The sequence below is a fragment of the Malassezia vespertilionis genome, chromosome 8 (assembly GCF_029542925.1).
Source record: "Malassezia vespertilionis chromosome 8, complete sequence".
In the NCBI taxonomy this organism is placed as follows: domain Eukaryota; kingdom Fungi; phylum Basidiomycota; class Malasseziomycetes; order Malasseziales; family Malasseziaceae; genus Malassezia; species Malassezia vespertilionis.
Genome location: NC_079254.1, coordinates 472971 through 489160, shown reverse-complemented (window position 1 = coordinate 489160; position 16190 = coordinate 472971). Strand labels below are relative to the sequence as shown.

The 16190-nt window shown below is 51.0% G+C and overlaps 10 protein-coding genes across 10 annotated transcripts; 6 read left to right on the top strand and 4 right to left on the bottom strand.

Annotated features, from left to right (window-relative positions):
• Positions 1–1048: 1048 nt before the first annotated feature.
• Positions 1049–2527, top strand: MVES1_003772 (uncharacterized protein; the record flags this gene model as incomplete). Its single annotated transcript, XM_056208586.1, has 1 exon — positions 1049–2527. One exon carries the CDS (start codon positions 1049–1051, stop codon positions 2525–2527), a length of 1479 nt encoding a protein of 492 aa, XP_056064561.1.
• Positions 2528–2943: 416 nt separating this feature from the next.
• On the top strand, positions 2944–3957 carry MVES1_003771 (uncharacterized protein; the record flags this gene model as incomplete). The annotated part of the gene is made up of 1 exon (XM_056208585.1): positions 2944–3957. One exon carries the CDS (start codon positions 2944–2946, stop codon positions 3955–3957), a length of 1014 nt encoding a protein of 337 aa, XP_056064560.1.
• Positions 3958–4074: 117 nt separating this feature from the next.
• MVES1_003770 (uncharacterized protein) lies at positions 4075–5307 on the bottom strand (the record flags this gene model as incomplete). Its single annotated transcript, XM_056208584.1, has 1 exon — positions 4075–5307. The coding sequence occupies one exon, from the start codon at positions 5305–5307 to the stop codon at positions 4075–4077; it is 1233 nt and encodes a 410-aa protein (XP_056064559.1).
• Positions 5308–5360: 53 nt separating this feature from the next.
• On the bottom strand, positions 5361–6539 carry MVES1_003769 (formate dehydrogenase; the record flags this gene model as incomplete). Its single annotated transcript, XM_056208583.1, has 1 exon — positions 5361–6539. The coding sequence occupies one exon, from the start codon at positions 6537–6539 to the stop codon at positions 5361–5363; it is 1179 nt and encodes a 392-aa protein (XP_056064558.1).
• Positions 6540–6898: 359 nt separating this feature from the next.
• Positions 6899–7915, top strand: MVES1_003768 (uncharacterized protein; the record flags this gene model as incomplete). Its single annotated transcript, XM_056208582.1, has 1 exon — positions 6899–7915. One exon carries the CDS (start codon positions 6899–6901, stop codon positions 7913–7915), a length of 1017 nt encoding a protein of 338 aa, XP_056064557.1.
• Positions 7916–8607: 692 nt separating this feature from the next.
• On the top strand, positions 8608–10083 carry MVES1_003767 (uncharacterized protein; the record flags this gene model as incomplete). Its single annotated transcript, XM_056208581.1, has 1 exon — positions 8608–10083. The coding sequence occupies one exon, from the start codon at positions 8608–8610 to the stop codon at positions 10081–10083; it is 1476 nt and encodes a 491-aa protein (XP_056064556.1).
• Positions 10084–10904: 821 nt separating this feature from the next.
• On the top strand, positions 10905–12347 carry MVES1_003766 (uncharacterized protein; the record flags this gene model as incomplete). Its single annotated transcript, XM_056208580.1, has 1 exon — positions 10905–12347. The coding sequence occupies one exon, from the start codon at positions 10905–10907 to the stop codon at positions 12345–12347; it is 1443 nt and encodes a 480-aa protein (XP_056064555.1).
• A 107-nt stretch (positions 12348–12454) lies between these two features.
• On the bottom strand, positions 12455–13479 carry MVES1_003765 (uncharacterized protein; the record flags this gene model as incomplete). The annotated part of the gene is made up of 2 exons (XM_056208579.1): positions 12455–13329; positions 13464–13479. The coding sequence occupies 2 exons, from the start codon at positions 13477–13479 to the stop codon at positions 12455–12457; spliced, it is 891 nt and encodes a 296-aa protein (XP_056064554.1).
• Positions 13480–13557: 78 nt separating this feature from the next.
• CEG1 (mRNA guanylyltransferase) lies at positions 13558–14702 on the top strand (the record flags this gene model as incomplete). Its single annotated transcript, XM_056208578.1, has 2 exons — positions 13558–13662; positions 13695–14702. The coding sequence occupies 2 exons, from the start codon at positions 13558–13560 to the stop codon at positions 14700–14702; spliced, it is 1113 nt and encodes a 370-aa protein (XP_056064553.1).
• Positions 14703–14713: 11 nt separating this feature from the next.
• SEN2 (tRNA-intron lyase) lies at positions 14714–16077 on the bottom strand (the record flags this gene model as incomplete). The annotated part of the gene is made up of 2 exons (XM_056208577.1): positions 14714–15660; positions 15702–16077. 2 exons carry the CDS (start codon positions 16075–16077, stop codon positions 14714–14716), a joined length of 1323 nt encoding a protein of 440 aa, XP_056064552.1.
• Positions 16078–16190: the final 113 nt, after the last annotated feature.

Here is a 16190-nt window from a genome sequence, read left to right as displayed (position 1 = left end):
CCCTAACCCTAACCCTAACCCTAACCCTAACCCTAACCCTAACCCTAACCCTAACCCTAACCCTAACCCTAACCCTAACCCTAACCCTAACCCTAACCCTAACCCTACTATGCTACACTAATATGCACCCATATCCCATCTTGCCTTTTCAACTACATCTGTTCTCATACGTTTTTCTTTTTCTTCACCTTTTCTTTCTCTTCTTCTTATCTCAGTCAACATTCTGCCCATAATTCTCTTATTAAGTCACTTATTCCCCAGTCCTGCGCGTCCCCATGTGTTTTGAGTTATGTACTCTTTCTTTCCTCTGCTGCACAACGTTTTTAAGACACATATCTAGTATTCTGTGTTAAAACTCAGTATAATTTATGTATGTTATATTTCTGCTTAATAAAAAGATAAATTGTCTCTTTCGATGAATCGATACTATTTTTTGTGGGGCTACGGAGATGTATTGATACACGATAAATATGAAAAGAAGTGTTGTCAAATACAATTTACTACCAAAATGTGCATACTATATGTACAGTATGCTCTTGCAACTAATTGAACGTGTATCCCAGGAAGACGTAAGCGAAGGACCCCTATTAATTGTATTAATTTACCGCACAGCCAGGTTCCTTCACTAGGCACATTTGGAGAGGTGGAGGCTAAATATAAGAATCGCCTAAATTGCAACCAATCGGCGGATTTCCATATCTTCGGAGTTTACAACATTTCGAGCATCCCGCGGTAGTATTGGGTTATCTCTAGCTTGATTATGATAATATAATTTTTTTTTTGCTTACTCGGACTCTGCTTAAACATACCGACACAGGAAAGCGCTCCGCTAAAGGAATACTTTGTTACTGCTTCTTTGTGCACGTGTAAAGAAATGAAGTCAATTCGGCCATGGTTTCGCGGTAACAAGGAGGCAGGAGAGCCCCACTCCGAGACAGACTCGCATGAGGATGAAGCGGATCCGTCTAAAGTTTCGTGGCGAGTTAAAGCACCTATGCTTCTTCTCTTACTGCTTATTACTCTTGGTCCACACGCGGCCAACTCCTTAATGAGTCCGCTAAAGTCGACCCTCAAGAACAACCTCAAGGAGAATGGCGAGCAGATTTGCAATGCGCGGTACGGTGTCATTTCGTCCGCGGGCGCACTGATCAATGTTATATACCCGTTCATTTCCGGTATATTGATCGACTTTTACGGCCCATCCCTTGTGTGCATGCTCTGCAGCATATTCGCACTGGTCGGAAACATTGTGCTCGCAGTAGGAGCACAGCGGGATTCCTTCACTGTAGTTCTTGGCGGCCAAATCATTGCTGGGTTTGGTCTGATTACGCTGAACTCTTGCAAGTACAGGCTATATGCACACTGGTTTTCCGGCTCTGTAAAGTCTGGACCAGGACACATGGCGCTGGTCATCGGCTTGGATATTGGCGTGAACCGCATATACAACACGATTGGAAAGCAAAGCGCGGTTCCTATAATGAACGATGCGGGCCAGGCAAATTGGTACTGGGCGTTTTGGTTTGGCGCTATACTTTGTGCCTTCTCTTTCGTGGTGAATATTGCGTATTTGATACTCGAGTTCAAACTTCCCGCCAGCCTGCGCGTCAAGACTGGCTACATGCTGGCACGCGCGGAAGCACGCAAATCAGGTCTTCTCACCAAGCACAAGTCCGGCTACGTTGTCATGAAAGAGCAACTACGACAGATATGGCGCTCGCTTTACAATCTACCTGCAGCGTATTGGCTCATATGCTGTACTCAAATCCTCCAATCTGGCACGATTGACGCGTACGCCAGCAATAGTCCCGAGCTGATCCAGGTGACTCGTGGCGTAAGTACAGAGGTTGCAGCGTACCAGGGCGGCTTGGACCAGGTGATTCCTATTGTTCTTTCACCCGTGTTTGGCTTCTTGATCGACCAATTTGGCAAACGACACTACCTGATCTCGTACACAGCGGCCATCTACATTTTGGCGTACGCACTGCTGGCATATACCTGGAATGTAAGTGCGCTTGCGCCCGTGCTGCTTTCCTCACTGGCGCTCTCCAGCAACGATATACCCTTTGAAGCTACAATTCCACTCATTGTCTCATCCAAGACATCTCTGGGCGCCGCGTACGGGGGCTGGGCTGCATTTTATTCGTCAGGCACGGTGATCATGGACGTCTCGACCGGTGCGATCCAAAACCACAGTCTTGGAGTAAAGCACGTTGATCCCAAACACCAGTATGACGACATGTTTTATTTCCTGATTGCAATCAAGTGTGTGGGGGTTCTTAATGGTTTTCTGTATTTGTATTTGGACAAGCGTTATTTGGGCAATGTGATGGGTCTCAGTGAACGAGCGCGCATCGCGAAAGAGGCCAAGGAGCAAAAGGAAAAAAGAATAGCTGGGCGCAAGGATGACAAGCTATTGGTGCACAGGGGCTCGTGGACGATCGCTGGCGTATTTATGTACCTAGCACTGGCCATCACGTCGTACGTCATCTTCATCTACTACTCTGTCGCAAAAGAACGATGTCGCTAGGCGGTCCAGTACGCCATGCTAAATTTGCGCACCACAGCCGCCTAGCCACCTACATATACGTGTGCTTACAAAAAAGCAACGTAAAATAAGCACATTTCCGAAACTCCAGCATTGGGTTGGACACAATGAACATACATTAGGCCCGCGGAATCGTATCTAGCGGATGCACGCGCCAGCGCTATCAATATGCCGCCAACGTCCTATCGCGAGCCGGCTGCCTGTACATGCACGGCCCGTTGCGGGCCACCGTCCGATGATATAAGCATGGGGCCAAAAGCACCACGTGCTATGGTAATCAAAGTGCGGGGCACTTGTGAAAGAAGTTGTACAAATAGAAATATCCGGAAATACCGGTTTGATTTGAGTCGCTCGGACAACGTTTGGAGGCTTGCTGGTTCACTCCAACAATTATTGAAATGACTGTTGCAGCAAGTAAGAAAGATGAAAGACCCCGCGAAGGTGCGGATAGCTGGAAGCACAAGCCGGTATCGGAACAGTCGATGATCGAATATCTGCTCATAAAGAGAAATATACTGATACCAAGCGCGGATGAGTTTAAATACCCCAAGCCGACCGGAAAGGTGCCAGTCAACTTGGAATGGGAGCAGCAGAAGCGCCTGTTTCCAGTCGCCATTTTGCCTATTCTCGCGCGGTGGCTATTTATGAAGACAACAGGGTATTCGGTTAACCCGATTGTTCTGTACCTACTTACTATTGTGTACAACCAATTATTTGTTCGGCGGCATTACAAGTACCTTATTTCGCTGAGCAAAAAGCATGGATTCTTGGATGGTGAAGTGGGTCGCGACGCGCTTCCTGAAAACATGACGTGGAAGGTTTTTCGTGAGTTTGCGCAAGGCGCGTTGGTGCGCCCGCTCATGGTGTTTGTTCTCGCGTACAACCGGTATGAGCTGCCTCACCTGTCCCTCTGGCTCCCCGTTCAGCTTGCAATCTTTACGTTGATTGCAGACTTTGTGTATTATTGGGCCCATCGTGCAACGCATGAGGTTACTTCTCTCTGGAGGTATCACCAACGCCACCACACGACCAAGCACCCTGTCGCATATCTGCTTGGCTTTGCGGATGAACCGCAAGAGGTTTTCGATGCGCTTGTGTCGCCGGTGCTTGCCTTCTTGATGTATCCACTTGGATTTGATGCATTGTATATGTGGTCGCTGTACTTTAACAGCGTCGAGATTATGGGACACGCTGGCATACGCGCGTACATGCCCGCGATTCTCACTTCGCCACTGCTGCGCCCCTTTGGGCTCGAATTGGTATTGGAGGACCACGATTTGCACCATCGGTTTGGCTGGCGCGATAGCTACAATTATGGTAAACAGTCCATGTTTTGGGACAACATTTTTGGAACTATGGGCGAACGCGTGGAAACCGCCGAGGCAAACGTGGACTACAGCCTCACCGTGTGATTTGGTTGATTGCTTTTGATGTATGCCCTTTCGAAGATGAATGGATATATATACTTGGTATCTGTTATGTATAGCATTATTTGGAATGTATTTCTTGGTGGCTTTTGTATCTTTACATCAGGGGTCTAGCGGATCTGTTGGGTCGACCATCTCGACGAATGCAGAGGGCGTAAACTGTACCCCATGCGCTCCTTCTCTTGGACCGATTGTGCCCAAGCTATACCCAAGATCCCGCTCGCCAGCGTCACCCACGCCAAACATAATGTAGGACAGCTGCATCTCATCCGTGACGATAAGCATCTTCTTATGCGGCTGACCAAGCACGTTCATTACGCGGCCCGCATTGCGCAAGTTGGTCGTAGTATGCCGCGCGTACGGCTCCATTACAATATACTCCTCTGGGATCCCGTGCTCCTCCAAGAGCCATGCTCGCATTTCATAAGCCTCTGTATTTCTTGTCAATTTGGGATGTACGGCGCCACCAGACACGACCAAAAATGGTGCCTGTCCAGAATGGAAAGCAGTGATTGCGTAGCGGAGTCTGAGCTTGCTCATAGGGGAAAGTTTCTCGTCGAGATGAATCGTGCCCATCCCCGGGACGACAACACAGCCGTATTCGTACTTGTCCCAGTCGAGCATCGTTGCCCGCTCCAATGCTCTTCTATTTTCCTTCTCCCAAATATCAAAGTATTGTGCCGCATTATCGCGCATATTGGCGTCCAACAAATTCACGCCAAAGCGCATCACGTCCCACGGCGCGTTCGACCCATTTACATGGGCGGCCAAACTGCCTACATAGGTAAGGTATTCAGTACGGGTAGGGTCATACATCATGGCATCTTCGGCTTCCTTGGGATGCACGCCGTTTCCATACACATCGAGGATGTAATTCATTGCCTTTACATACCGAGGCCACATTCGGAGCAGCGACTGCGGCGACGAGGCAGCCACGAGCGCCTGGTGTAGTAGCTGTTTCTCCGCTTGTGACAACTTCATCGCATCGACGATGCATCGCGGCATAAGAATACAGTAGCTAGCATCTTCCAAACGTTTTGTGCGCAGCGACACTACCTTGTCGATGGCATCACGCGCTGCAACCGGCCACTGTTCGCCGCACTTTTTCCAAAACGTGTGCCATTCCGGATACAACCGGGACAGCAGCCGTGTTTCCACATGCGGCACAGAACTGTTCGTGCTGGGCAACACATGATCGTTGTCCCAGTGATAGGACCTGACCCATACGTTCGCGATGCAGATAAAAACAATGGCTGCCCAGCGCACAAGCAACATGAAACCAAGCTTGACGCGCGTGAGCGCCGCCTTTTCTCCACGTGATGTGCGCACAGACATGTATACGCCCAACGCAGTACACGTATGGAAACTATCGATGGTACAAAACGCATCTAGTGGTGCTGGCCGTAGGCCGGCGAGACGTATTTGCCGTTTTCGACAATAATGTCCTTGTCAAGCTGAGGACGGCCGCTCCAAATATTGTCGAGGATCTGCTTGGTACCTGCAGCGTAGCGCAGCTGGGCGTCAAGAGATGTACCAGAAATATGAGGGGTCATAGCGTTACCGCCACCTTCCTTGGGGTTCCAAGTGTTGACCATGGTGCGCCACGGGTACTCTGCGGGAGCAGGCTGGGGATACGAGACGTCCCCACCGTAGCCGTTAAGCTGACCGCTTTCGAGGGCGGCAGCAATGTCCTCCTTGACAGTGAGGGCGCCACGCGCAGTGTTGATGAGCCACGCGCCGGGCTTCATCTTGCTTATGAGCTCCTTGTTAAAGATGCCCTTGGTACCCTCGTACAGAGGAACATTGAGGGTAACAATGTCGCACTGGGATACAAGCTTCTCAATAGAGTCGACGTAGCGGCAGCCAAGAGCAGTCTCGGTCTCTTGGTCGAGCTTATTGTAGTCGTAGTAGAGCATATCTTTCATGCCGAATGGACGGAGACGCTGAAGGATAAGACGGCCGATACGGCCAATACCCACAGTACCCACGACCTTGTCCTGAATATCGTATGAGTTCTGGGCAATGTCAGCAACGTTCCAGCCCTTTTGCGTGGTGTACTGGTAGTGGGCGGGCACAAAGTTGCGGACAAGCACCAACATGGTCATGACGGCGTGTTCAGCCACAGAGGTGACGTTGGAGCCAGTGACCTCATACACACCAAGCTTGCGCTTGTTGGCGGCCTCGAGGTCAATGTGGTCAGAGCCAACACCAGCAGTGACACAATACTTAAGCTTAGGGGCTTTCTCAATGAGCTCTGCAGTAAGATAGGCAGGATGGAAAGGTGTAGTAATGAGAATGTCGGCGGTGGCGAGCTCCTTCACAAAAGTCGAGTTGGGGCCTTCCTTATCAGAGGTGACGACGAGCTCGTGACCGCTGTCCTCAAGCCATTTGCGGAAGCCAAGCTCGTTCTCGGTGCAAGCAAGAAGCTTGGGCTGGCGCTTGGCGGCCTCACCACCGTCGTAGAGGACGGCGAGCACCTTGTCACTCGTACGAGCGGTGGTTGCAAAGGTACGAACACGGGCCTGCTGGGCAACGCGAGAAAGGGCAGTGGAGGTAAGCTTGAACATGGATTAAGAGCGAAAGATTGGATGCTACCTGCTATATATACAATGCGTTTCCCGCACTTGCACGGACCGTTCTTGTGTAGGCAATCAGTTGTGGACATTGGCTAAATCGTCGATTTAAATTCCATTTTAACGCACAGGGCAGCTCTCGGGACGGCAAACGCTCGATGAGTAACCGTGGCAACATTATCATCACGTGCCCAACAGACGCATCGCCGATAGATCCGATGCAGAGTCTGCGATCTAGCGCACGCTTGATTACATCAGATTGACACAGCTTTCACAGATGGTTGTGTGAAAAACGCCAGGCCTCGCCAGCGGGCGATATAAGCCAGGGTGGGGGAACAACGCAGGTATCCATCATGTCGAAAGCGAAAGTGTCAGCAAGCGACATGCGCCCACGGCCAAAGGCAGACGAGTGGAAGAAGAAGCCTGTAGAGGAGCTGTCGTTACCGCAAAGAGTCATTATTAGCCGCAATGTGTTGATACCGAACGAGGAAGAATTCGAGTATCCGAAATCGAAAGGCATGGTTCCGGTCTACTCGTTATTTTCGCAGCACATGTACCTGCTGCCTCGCGCGATGCTGCCTATTGTTGCGCGATGGGCATACATGACGGCGACTGGTTATACCATTCACCCTGTTGCCATGTACTTTTTAACGCTAGCTTACAACGCGCACGTGGTCAAATCGTTTTTCCAACATTTGACGACGCTTGTAAAGCGCCATGGATTTTTAGATGCCGACATTCCGCGTGATTCGATTCCCGAGACGATGGCGGGCAAGCTGTTTACGGAGTTTTTGACTGGTATCTTTGTCCGTCCACTTTTGGTAATTTTGCTTTCGTACGACAGGTATAAGATGCCTTCACTGTCACTTTGGCTTCCGTTGCAGGTCGCGATTTTCACCCTGTTTGCCGATTTTGTATATTATTGGGTGCACCGCGCAACACACGAAGTGTCCTTCTTGTGGCATTTCCACCAACGCCACCACACGACCAAGCACCCTGTCGCGTATCTGCTTGGTTTTGCGGACGAGCCGCAAGAGGTATTTGATGCGATCGGTTCACCCATACTGGCGTACTTGATGTATCCGATTGGGTATGATGCAATGTATATTTGGTCAGTGTACTTTATCGCCACGGAAATACTAGGACATTCGGGAATGCGTGCCTACTATCCTGGCCCATTGACATCGACCATCTTGCGCCCAATCGATTGTGAAATTGCCGTTGAAGACCATGATTTGCACCATCGCTTTGGATGGCGTGAGAGCTACAATTATGGAAAACAATCACGTTTCTGGGACGCCATGTTTGGAACGACTGGCGAGCGTGTGGAAACGCATGCGGGCAACATTGACTACTCGCGTGGTGTTTAATAGAAGTCCGTTGTTTTACGGAGAGTCCGTGTTTTATCAATGTTTTAAGTATTGCAATGAGTAGCTGTACAATGGAGATAAAGAAAAAAAGGTATACCGATTTGATAGGGTAATGCCTGTTACGTTTAATTTCACTCCCCCCTCCCTTCTTTTTTTCCGCGTTACATACAATCGCGCGCCGAACTGCTTGTTTCCGCTGCTATGTAGCGCCGCTGCACTGTACGAACTATGTGCGGGTGAATGTTGACCGGCACATCCCATGACCCATGCCCCATGACCCATGACCCATACTTGAGTGCGCCTTCGGCCACTTGCGCCTAGGGCGCAGCCTTTTCACAGGCTGTCCTCGCCCAGGCACGCAGCGCCAGGCTTACTAACTTTTAACGAGTTCATGCAACGTCCACTGCGCTGTAACAGGAGGGTCCTTCAATTTTGGCGAATCACAGGGCGTGTCGCGAAATAGACTAACTTGCCGTATATACTGATTGGGTACTGATAAATGCGATATGCGAACGGAGCCCGCTCGCTAACGGCTTTGCGGAGCTAGCTGCACAAACCTGCAAGTGGTTTCCGCACGCGCTTTGAAGATCGCGCTGCAACCCAATGAACATGGCCGCAATTGGGTATCCTATCTGTCACACTTCAACGCATTGTGTCGTGCCTCGCATTTCCATCTTATCCCTCTTTCTAGCATGAGGCTACCTATCGCATTCGTGAGCAGCACGTTGGTGCTTCTGTCGGCGCTCCGCGTGTCCGCACACATTGGCCCAGGCTTTGCTATGCCAGAATCGCGCGACGTTGTGCATCACCACCTGCGCTCCCGAGGAACAAATGGTCGTTTGATGCTGCGTGCTGCACCATCCTCAGAGTCGCAAGAAAGCAGCGAGCAGGACCCATCGCAAGAATGCAAACCATATGGCCTGAAAAGCAGCTCTGCGCTAGGAAAGGTATATCCCAAGGCTGGGCAAATTGCGGACATTGTAAGCGGGGACGATACTGGCGCTACGCTCTTTAAGGAAATTTTGGATAGTGGCATCATCCCTGGAAACGTCCAGGTGAAGAAGGGCACACAGGGCAATATGGGAATTGATCAAGGTCAGAGCGACTCGTACGACGATTCTGATCCCGACTGTTGGTGGACTGCGACAGGCTGTACTTCACCCAAACACAAGCAGCTGTCCCACGATCTTGATTCGTGTCCTGAGCCCAACACATGGGGCCTGTCGTTTGACGACGGTCCGAACTGCTCGCACAATGCATTTTACGACTTTTTGCAAAAGGAAAAGCTTAGGGCTACGCTGTTCTACATTGGCACAAATGTGATCGACTGGCCCCTGCAGGCACAACGCGGCCTCACCGATGGCCACGACATTTGTGTGCACACATGGTCTCACCATTACACCACCACGCTTTCGACCAGTCAGGTGTTTTCCGAGTTGTATTACACGATGCGCATTATTAAGGACGTTATTGGCGTCACGCCTCGTTGTTGGCGCCCACCGTATGGCGATGTGGACGACCGTGTGCGTGCTATTGCTACTGCTCTTGGTCTTCGCACGATTGTCTGGGACCATGACACGGATGACTGGAACATTGTGCCTGGTGGCAAGCAGTCTACTGCGAAGATTGAGTCCAACTACCAGAAAATTATTGATGCGGGCAAAAATGGATCTACCGCTGACAAGGGCATAATGGTGCTGACGCATGAGCTTACGAATCAGACCATGGATATGTTTATGAACGAATACTCCAAGGTCAAGGCTGCGTACAAAAACCTTGTGCCTATTAGTGCATGTATGAACGCCTCGTCTCCGTACGTGGAGGACCAACCAACGTACTCCAACTTTGCTGACTTTACGAGCGGCAAGGTTGATGCACAAGGATTGCCCCAGCCAGACGCTATTAAGATCAACGTGAACAGCAAGCTTAACATCACGTCGGAAAAAGACCAAAAGTCTGCTGGTGGCTTTTCCAGTGCCTCTGCAAAAAAGAGCAAAACGCAGGGTGACAGCTCTTCAAGTTCCCCCGACTCCCAAGCCAGCGCTGCTCCTAACAGCAACAAGTCTAGCGACAAGGAGGACGGCAACAGTGCATCGTTTACGCCCATTCACGTGCTTTCTATCTCGATGACCGCTGCACTTGTTTCGTTTGCGTCATGGGCGTTGTAAAATTTGTACACATGATCCTTTTATGGACACACGGCAGCCGCATCCCTCTTACTGTTACAAGAACTATGGGAGAGAGGTTTTGATATTTGACCCTGCAATTTTAACTACTTTGACTCTATGTAAGCATGTATCGAACCGCAATAAAGACAATATCTATCATGGACATATAGTACGAGGAGTGCTCATTTTTGCTAGGTACCGTGCGTGGATTGATTGCTTGAGAAGCAAGTCTACGTATGCAGGGACTCAGTGGCATGCGATTCTCGGCGAGCGGCACACTCTACGGCATTCCAAATGTTTGCATGTAGACTAGGTCGACCCTATAGCAGCAACAGCAACAAGTTGCTCGTTTCTCGATCTCGAGCTCATAGTTGCCCCGGCGCGTCGAAATCAAGGTGTCATTGTTCATCTATGGTACAAGCTATTTGTACTGATGCCCACGACACATGGATTTATCGTTTACAAGCACCCTTTCTGTCCCACGCAGCTCGTGCGACACCCCCGAATATTTGAAACGCGTGCCGCGTCCAAGCCAAATATTGCGCTCGGATCGCCTGCAAAGCTTAGTAAAGCATGCCACTTGCCTCTCTTCAAGCACCGCCACAACGACAAAATTAGTCATCGATTGGCCTTGTAGGTCAAGCAATGTAGGTAATGCAAAATACTGTTGGCCAACCGTTCTACTATCCACGCGACTTTTACTGCAACACATGCCATCCGTCCAACCGCGCATAAACTCTTAATCCCGGGTGCAGGAAGACACTCGCCCCCACGCGATTCTACTTCTTTGATCACCACGACATTGCAGTGGGATTGGCATCATGAAATTATCTGGATTTACCCTGTGTTCATTGCTTGCAGTGTCTGCAGTGTCTGCCTCTGTGCTTCATCTCGTTCCTGGGAACGATGACGCGCACGAGCACCTGGTCAAGCGTCACGGGTTCGTGCGCCGTCAGGCTGCCCAGTCTGGCCCCACTGCTTCGAACGAGGCAGATTTTGCGAAGATCAAGGACCCGAAGCAGCAGTGTGCTGTTTACGGCGTTCCTGAAATCACTCAAATGCAAGACCAGGGCGTTATTCCCACAGGTGGTGAGCCTGCAACAATTCAACAAAAGGATGCGGAAGCCCAGAAGATTTGGAAGGACATCCAAGACTCTGGTATTATCCCCAACGATGTACAAGTGAAGAAGCAGCAGGGCAGCGAGCCGCACATGGGCATCGACTCGAGCAGTTACAATGCGCAGGAGGACCCTGACTGCTGGTGGTCTGCTAGCACTTGCAAGACGCCGAAGCATAAGAACCCCGGCATGATGGAAGACTTGTACACTTGCCCTGAGCCGGACACTTGGGGTCTTACCTTTGACGATGGCCCGAACTGCTCGCACAATGCATTTTACGACTTTTTGGCGGAGAACAAGCTCCGCGCGACCCTGTTCTACATTGGCACCAACGTTCTCAACCACCCTTACCAGGCACAGCGTGGCATTGCTGATGGCCACGACATTTGTGTGCACACCTGGTCACATCGCTACATGACCACGTTTGAGAGTGACCAAGTGTTTGCCGAGCTTTACTACACTGCCAGGCTCATTAAGCAAGTGATGGGTGTGACGCCGACTTGCTGGCGCCCTCCGTATGGTGACGTGGACGACCGTGTTCGTGCTATTGCCGCTGGTCTTGGTCTCCGTACGATTCTTTGGGAGGAGGACACCAACGACTGGCAGATCCAGCCTTCGGGCGCCAAGCCTACTTCTGTGATTGACCAGAACTACCAAAGCATCATCGGCAAGGCTGGTTCGGAGAGTCCGATTGTATTGACCCACGAAATTGTCTCGGCTACTATGAAGGAATTTATGAAGATGTACCCCAAGGTGAAGGAGGCCTACAAGAACGTGGTGCCTCTGACTGCATGCCAGAACATTACGCAGCCGTACCCCGAAGACCAGCTCAAGTACCCCAACTTTAAGGACTTTACGGGCGGCAATATTGCACCTTCGGGTCTCCCCGATGGCCAATCGATGAAGGTCGATCCCAACGCCAAGTTTGAACCTGTCGCGCTTGACCAGCAAGCGAAGAATGGCTACGGCTACGGAGACCCCAAGTCTGGCTCTGGCGGTGGCGGCGACAGCAGCAGCAGCAGCAGCAGCGGTGGCAGCGGCAGTGACTCTGAGGAGGGCAGCAGCGCTGCAGCTGCTCTTTCCACGTCCTTTGCGTCTACCGCGGCTCTCTTTGTCGCTGGTGCCGTCGCTATTGCCGTGATCTAAATGCCACACATTAGCTTAAATTGTCTACATATTTTAAGCCATTCCCAAGACAATAGCTATTGTTCATAATTTCGCTTCTGCAAAAAATAAATTCGTCGCTTTTGTCGTTAGAGCTGCGCGGACCCACGAATCACTGTGGTACATATTCCGCCGACCCATATTTCTCCCTCTTCGTCCGTCAATACATGCACGTCTCCTTTGCGACGCATCACTGTACCTTGACGAGCGGTGTATCTGGACGGCGCGATGTTGGCATGTATGAGCCACCGAGCAAAGCCAGCGTTCAAGCTGCCGGTAACAGGATCTTCGCCAATCCCCGGCACAAATGCGCGGACTTCGTAGTCTGCTGGCCCGTTTCTGTGCGGCGCCATGACTCCAATGTTCAATGTTCCCATAGCAGCGTAATCAGGCTCAATGGCCAAGACGTGTTGCGCGTCGGCAAGCAGGAGACCAAGCCACCCCGGCCCATTATCAATCCAGTTGGAGGCCACAATAATGTCCGGCTGCACGCCAATGGCCCGCACGGCCTTCTCCAACGTGACCGCATCTACTGAGCCCGCCTTGATAAAATCGGGCGCGCTAAAAGCAAGCCCACCCTCGCTGCGCTGAATCTTTACAAGACCAATGCCGCATTCCTGCACAATACACTTGTCACACCGCGGCTGACCACCGTTCTCGAGCCATGCGTGTGCGCTGCCCAGCGTGGGGTGTCCTGCGAATGGGAGCTCCTCATTCGGGGTGAATATACGCAAGCGGTAGTCTGCACCAGGCTGTGTCGGCGGCAATAGAAACGTCGTTTCAGACAAATTGGTCCATTGCGCAAATGCACGCATCTGAGCATCACTTACCAGCTCCGCATGGTGAACAACGGCGACGGGGTTCCCAGAAATCGGCCCGCTTCCAAACACATCTACCTGCGAGAATCGCAGCGAATCGTGCATACGGATCCACTCAATTAGCCGCAGTCCCAATACCTCAGTATCTCCACAATGGCAATATGTGATTGGCTCTTCGGCTGCAAACTCCAATCAATAGGCTAGTTCATTAAAGTAGGACCATGTCCACCACTGTGCCAGACATACCTGGAGCGCTATTACCAGCTGGAAGGCAGCTCACTTTCCTTCGCGATCATGTTCGGAACTTATGTGAACTGCACAGCGTCCGCTTCCCGGGTGCACAACCAGTTTCGTTTGATAAGCGATCACTGGACATGTTGTTGCAAGAGGACTTTTGGGTGTGCGAAAAGTCAGATGGCCAGCGTGTGCTTGTTCTTATTGTAGTGCCGCCCATGACCAACAAGCAAGAAGTCTATTTAGTATGTGTCATCAAGGCGTCTACTTATTACAGATCGATCGCAAGAACAACTACTATCAGATATGGGATATTTTTTTCCCGCACCACAATCCGCAGTCTCCGGAGGCTGCGGCCACTGCTGGACAGCGCACACACACACTCCTAGATGGAGAACTCGTTCTAGATGCACTCGGTCCCAACCAGACAAAGCTGCGGCTACTCCTCTTTGACTGCATCGTCATTGATGGCGAGAATATATCGCGGCGATCACTTGGGCGTCGCTATGCGCGCTTACGCAGCCACATTTTCCCCGCATACAACCAGCATCTGAAGAGAAACAAGCTTGCGCGCGTGAAGGAGCCCTTTGAGGTTATGATTAAGCCAATGGATCTCGCATATGGCATCGAGACAGTATTGCGTACGCGGGTGCCTTCTTTGCAGCACAAGAACGACGGCTTAATATTCACGAGTCTAAACAGTAGCTACGTATGCGGCACAGACCCACGGATTTTGAAATGGAAGCCGCCGCATGAGAACACGATTGACTTTAAACTCCAGCTGCGTTTCCCCCCCAAAGCAGACAAACCACACGAGCCTGATTTTCACGCCAAGCCGTATTTTATTCTTTTGCAGCATCTGGGCAGCATACAGCACGAATTTTTCGACTACTTGGAGATGAGCGACGACGAATGGGAAAAATGGAAGCAGAGCGGCGAGCAACTCGACGACCGGATTGTGGAATGTGCTTGGCACCCCCCTGCGGGCGACAATACAAGCGCAAGTACATGGCATATTAGTCGGATACGCGACGACAAGCAAAATGCAAACCACAAAAAAATCGTCAAATGCATTATTCAGAGCATCCTGGACGGTGTAATGGAGGAGGAGCTGCTTGCGCTTGTGCCTGCCATTCGGGCAGCATGGAAAGCGCCACAGCGTGTAAAGACACGCGAAGGGGTCGCGCAAACAAAGCAAGCTTTAACTTTGCGCAGATACAAAGGCGCTGGTTGTCCTCCCTTGCCCATGGTTCGTGGTGGAATGCCAGGCATTGTACGCCGGTAATTGCCAAGTTTCTATGGCTTCATTCTCGCAGGGACCCATCGTCGAATCGTGACTTCCTTAACTGCGAAATATCCCTGGCGAAGGAGTGCGACGAGGGTCTGGGGGCGTGAAAGGTCCGCGTCGCTTATCTGCTTCTGCGATGGTACCATGACATGTGCAAGTATCATGGTTTTCTGCACTTGTGTATTGACTCGATTCAGCATACTGAACCATACCCAACTTTTTTCACCACCATTATGGTGCGGTCTAAACGGTGAATCGACTGCATCCTGCACATCTGCATATTCAGGCACGACAATGACAGAAAACTCGGCATGGCTGAAAACAGGGCCCTTTTTGTACAAGAGATAGTCCACACAGAATTTTGTGCCGTTCTTCACGACCCAGCCCAGGCTCCTGAAATGGTGGTATACAATGTAGGATAGAAAAAAGGGGTTATCCGGACGGGCCCATAGTCTAGGCGCTGGGTTTGGGGATGCTGCCGTAATGGTTGGCAAAAGGGTAGAGTGCAAACAGCGATGGTATAGCGCTTCGAGCGACATGACACGACCATTCCGATCGCATACTTCCAAGCATCCAAGCATTCCTGCGAGGAAAAACGCCTCGATTAGCGTAAGCTGAAAATGCTCAATACCGTCAAATTTTTCAGGATCATCATCTGGCACTGCGAGGAGATCTGTCTCGCCAGCACCAGCTTCGTCCTGTTCTTTGCGTCGATGCACGTCGGTCGAGAAGTATTTCAGGCCTTTAACGCGCGCAACACCGGTTTCTATTTCCGGCACGTCCTCGTCACCGCGCCATAACGTCCCAGATGTCTCACTAGCATCGAGATCCTCGTCCAATGCACCACCAAGCGCTGTAATTCCGTCGGGAAGCTGGATGCCAGCCTTGACCGCTGCGCGCGCTCGCTCAATTTTCAGCAGTTTTCTCTCTTCGCGTCGACGCTGCGTCATTTGCTCTGCAGTTAATTCTAGTGTTAGCATGGACAAGCACACGCACCGCCGCGACTACGCGCACTCGCTGCAGCGAGCTGACGCGCGGCCCAGGTAGGTTCACTTCGGCTTAAATTGCCTTTTCCAAAAAACCCTTGCGTCCAGAGCGCCTGTGCATCCCCCGAATCATACATCCACACGGATTCTGTCGTATCATCGTACCATGCACGGTACATGGGAGGCGAAGAAACGCCGTCATAGAGCCATTTGGACCATTCATTAAACTTTTCGAGCCATGTGCGTGGTGCAGACGGATTCCACTCGTTTGATGCGCGGCCTACAGGCAATGGCTTTGCGTACAAATGTCGCTTTGCCTGTGTTGCCTTTTTCCCGGCGCCTTTCACTGTCGCATGGGTACCTGGAAGACCCGCGGCAGTGTTCATGATGGCGCGAACAAAAAGCGCCGCACAAATTATTCAGCAAGGCGTGCGTTTGGCACAGATCTTGTCCTCCACAGAGGTAGCACTACATTCAAGTAATGGTAAATCGATTTAAT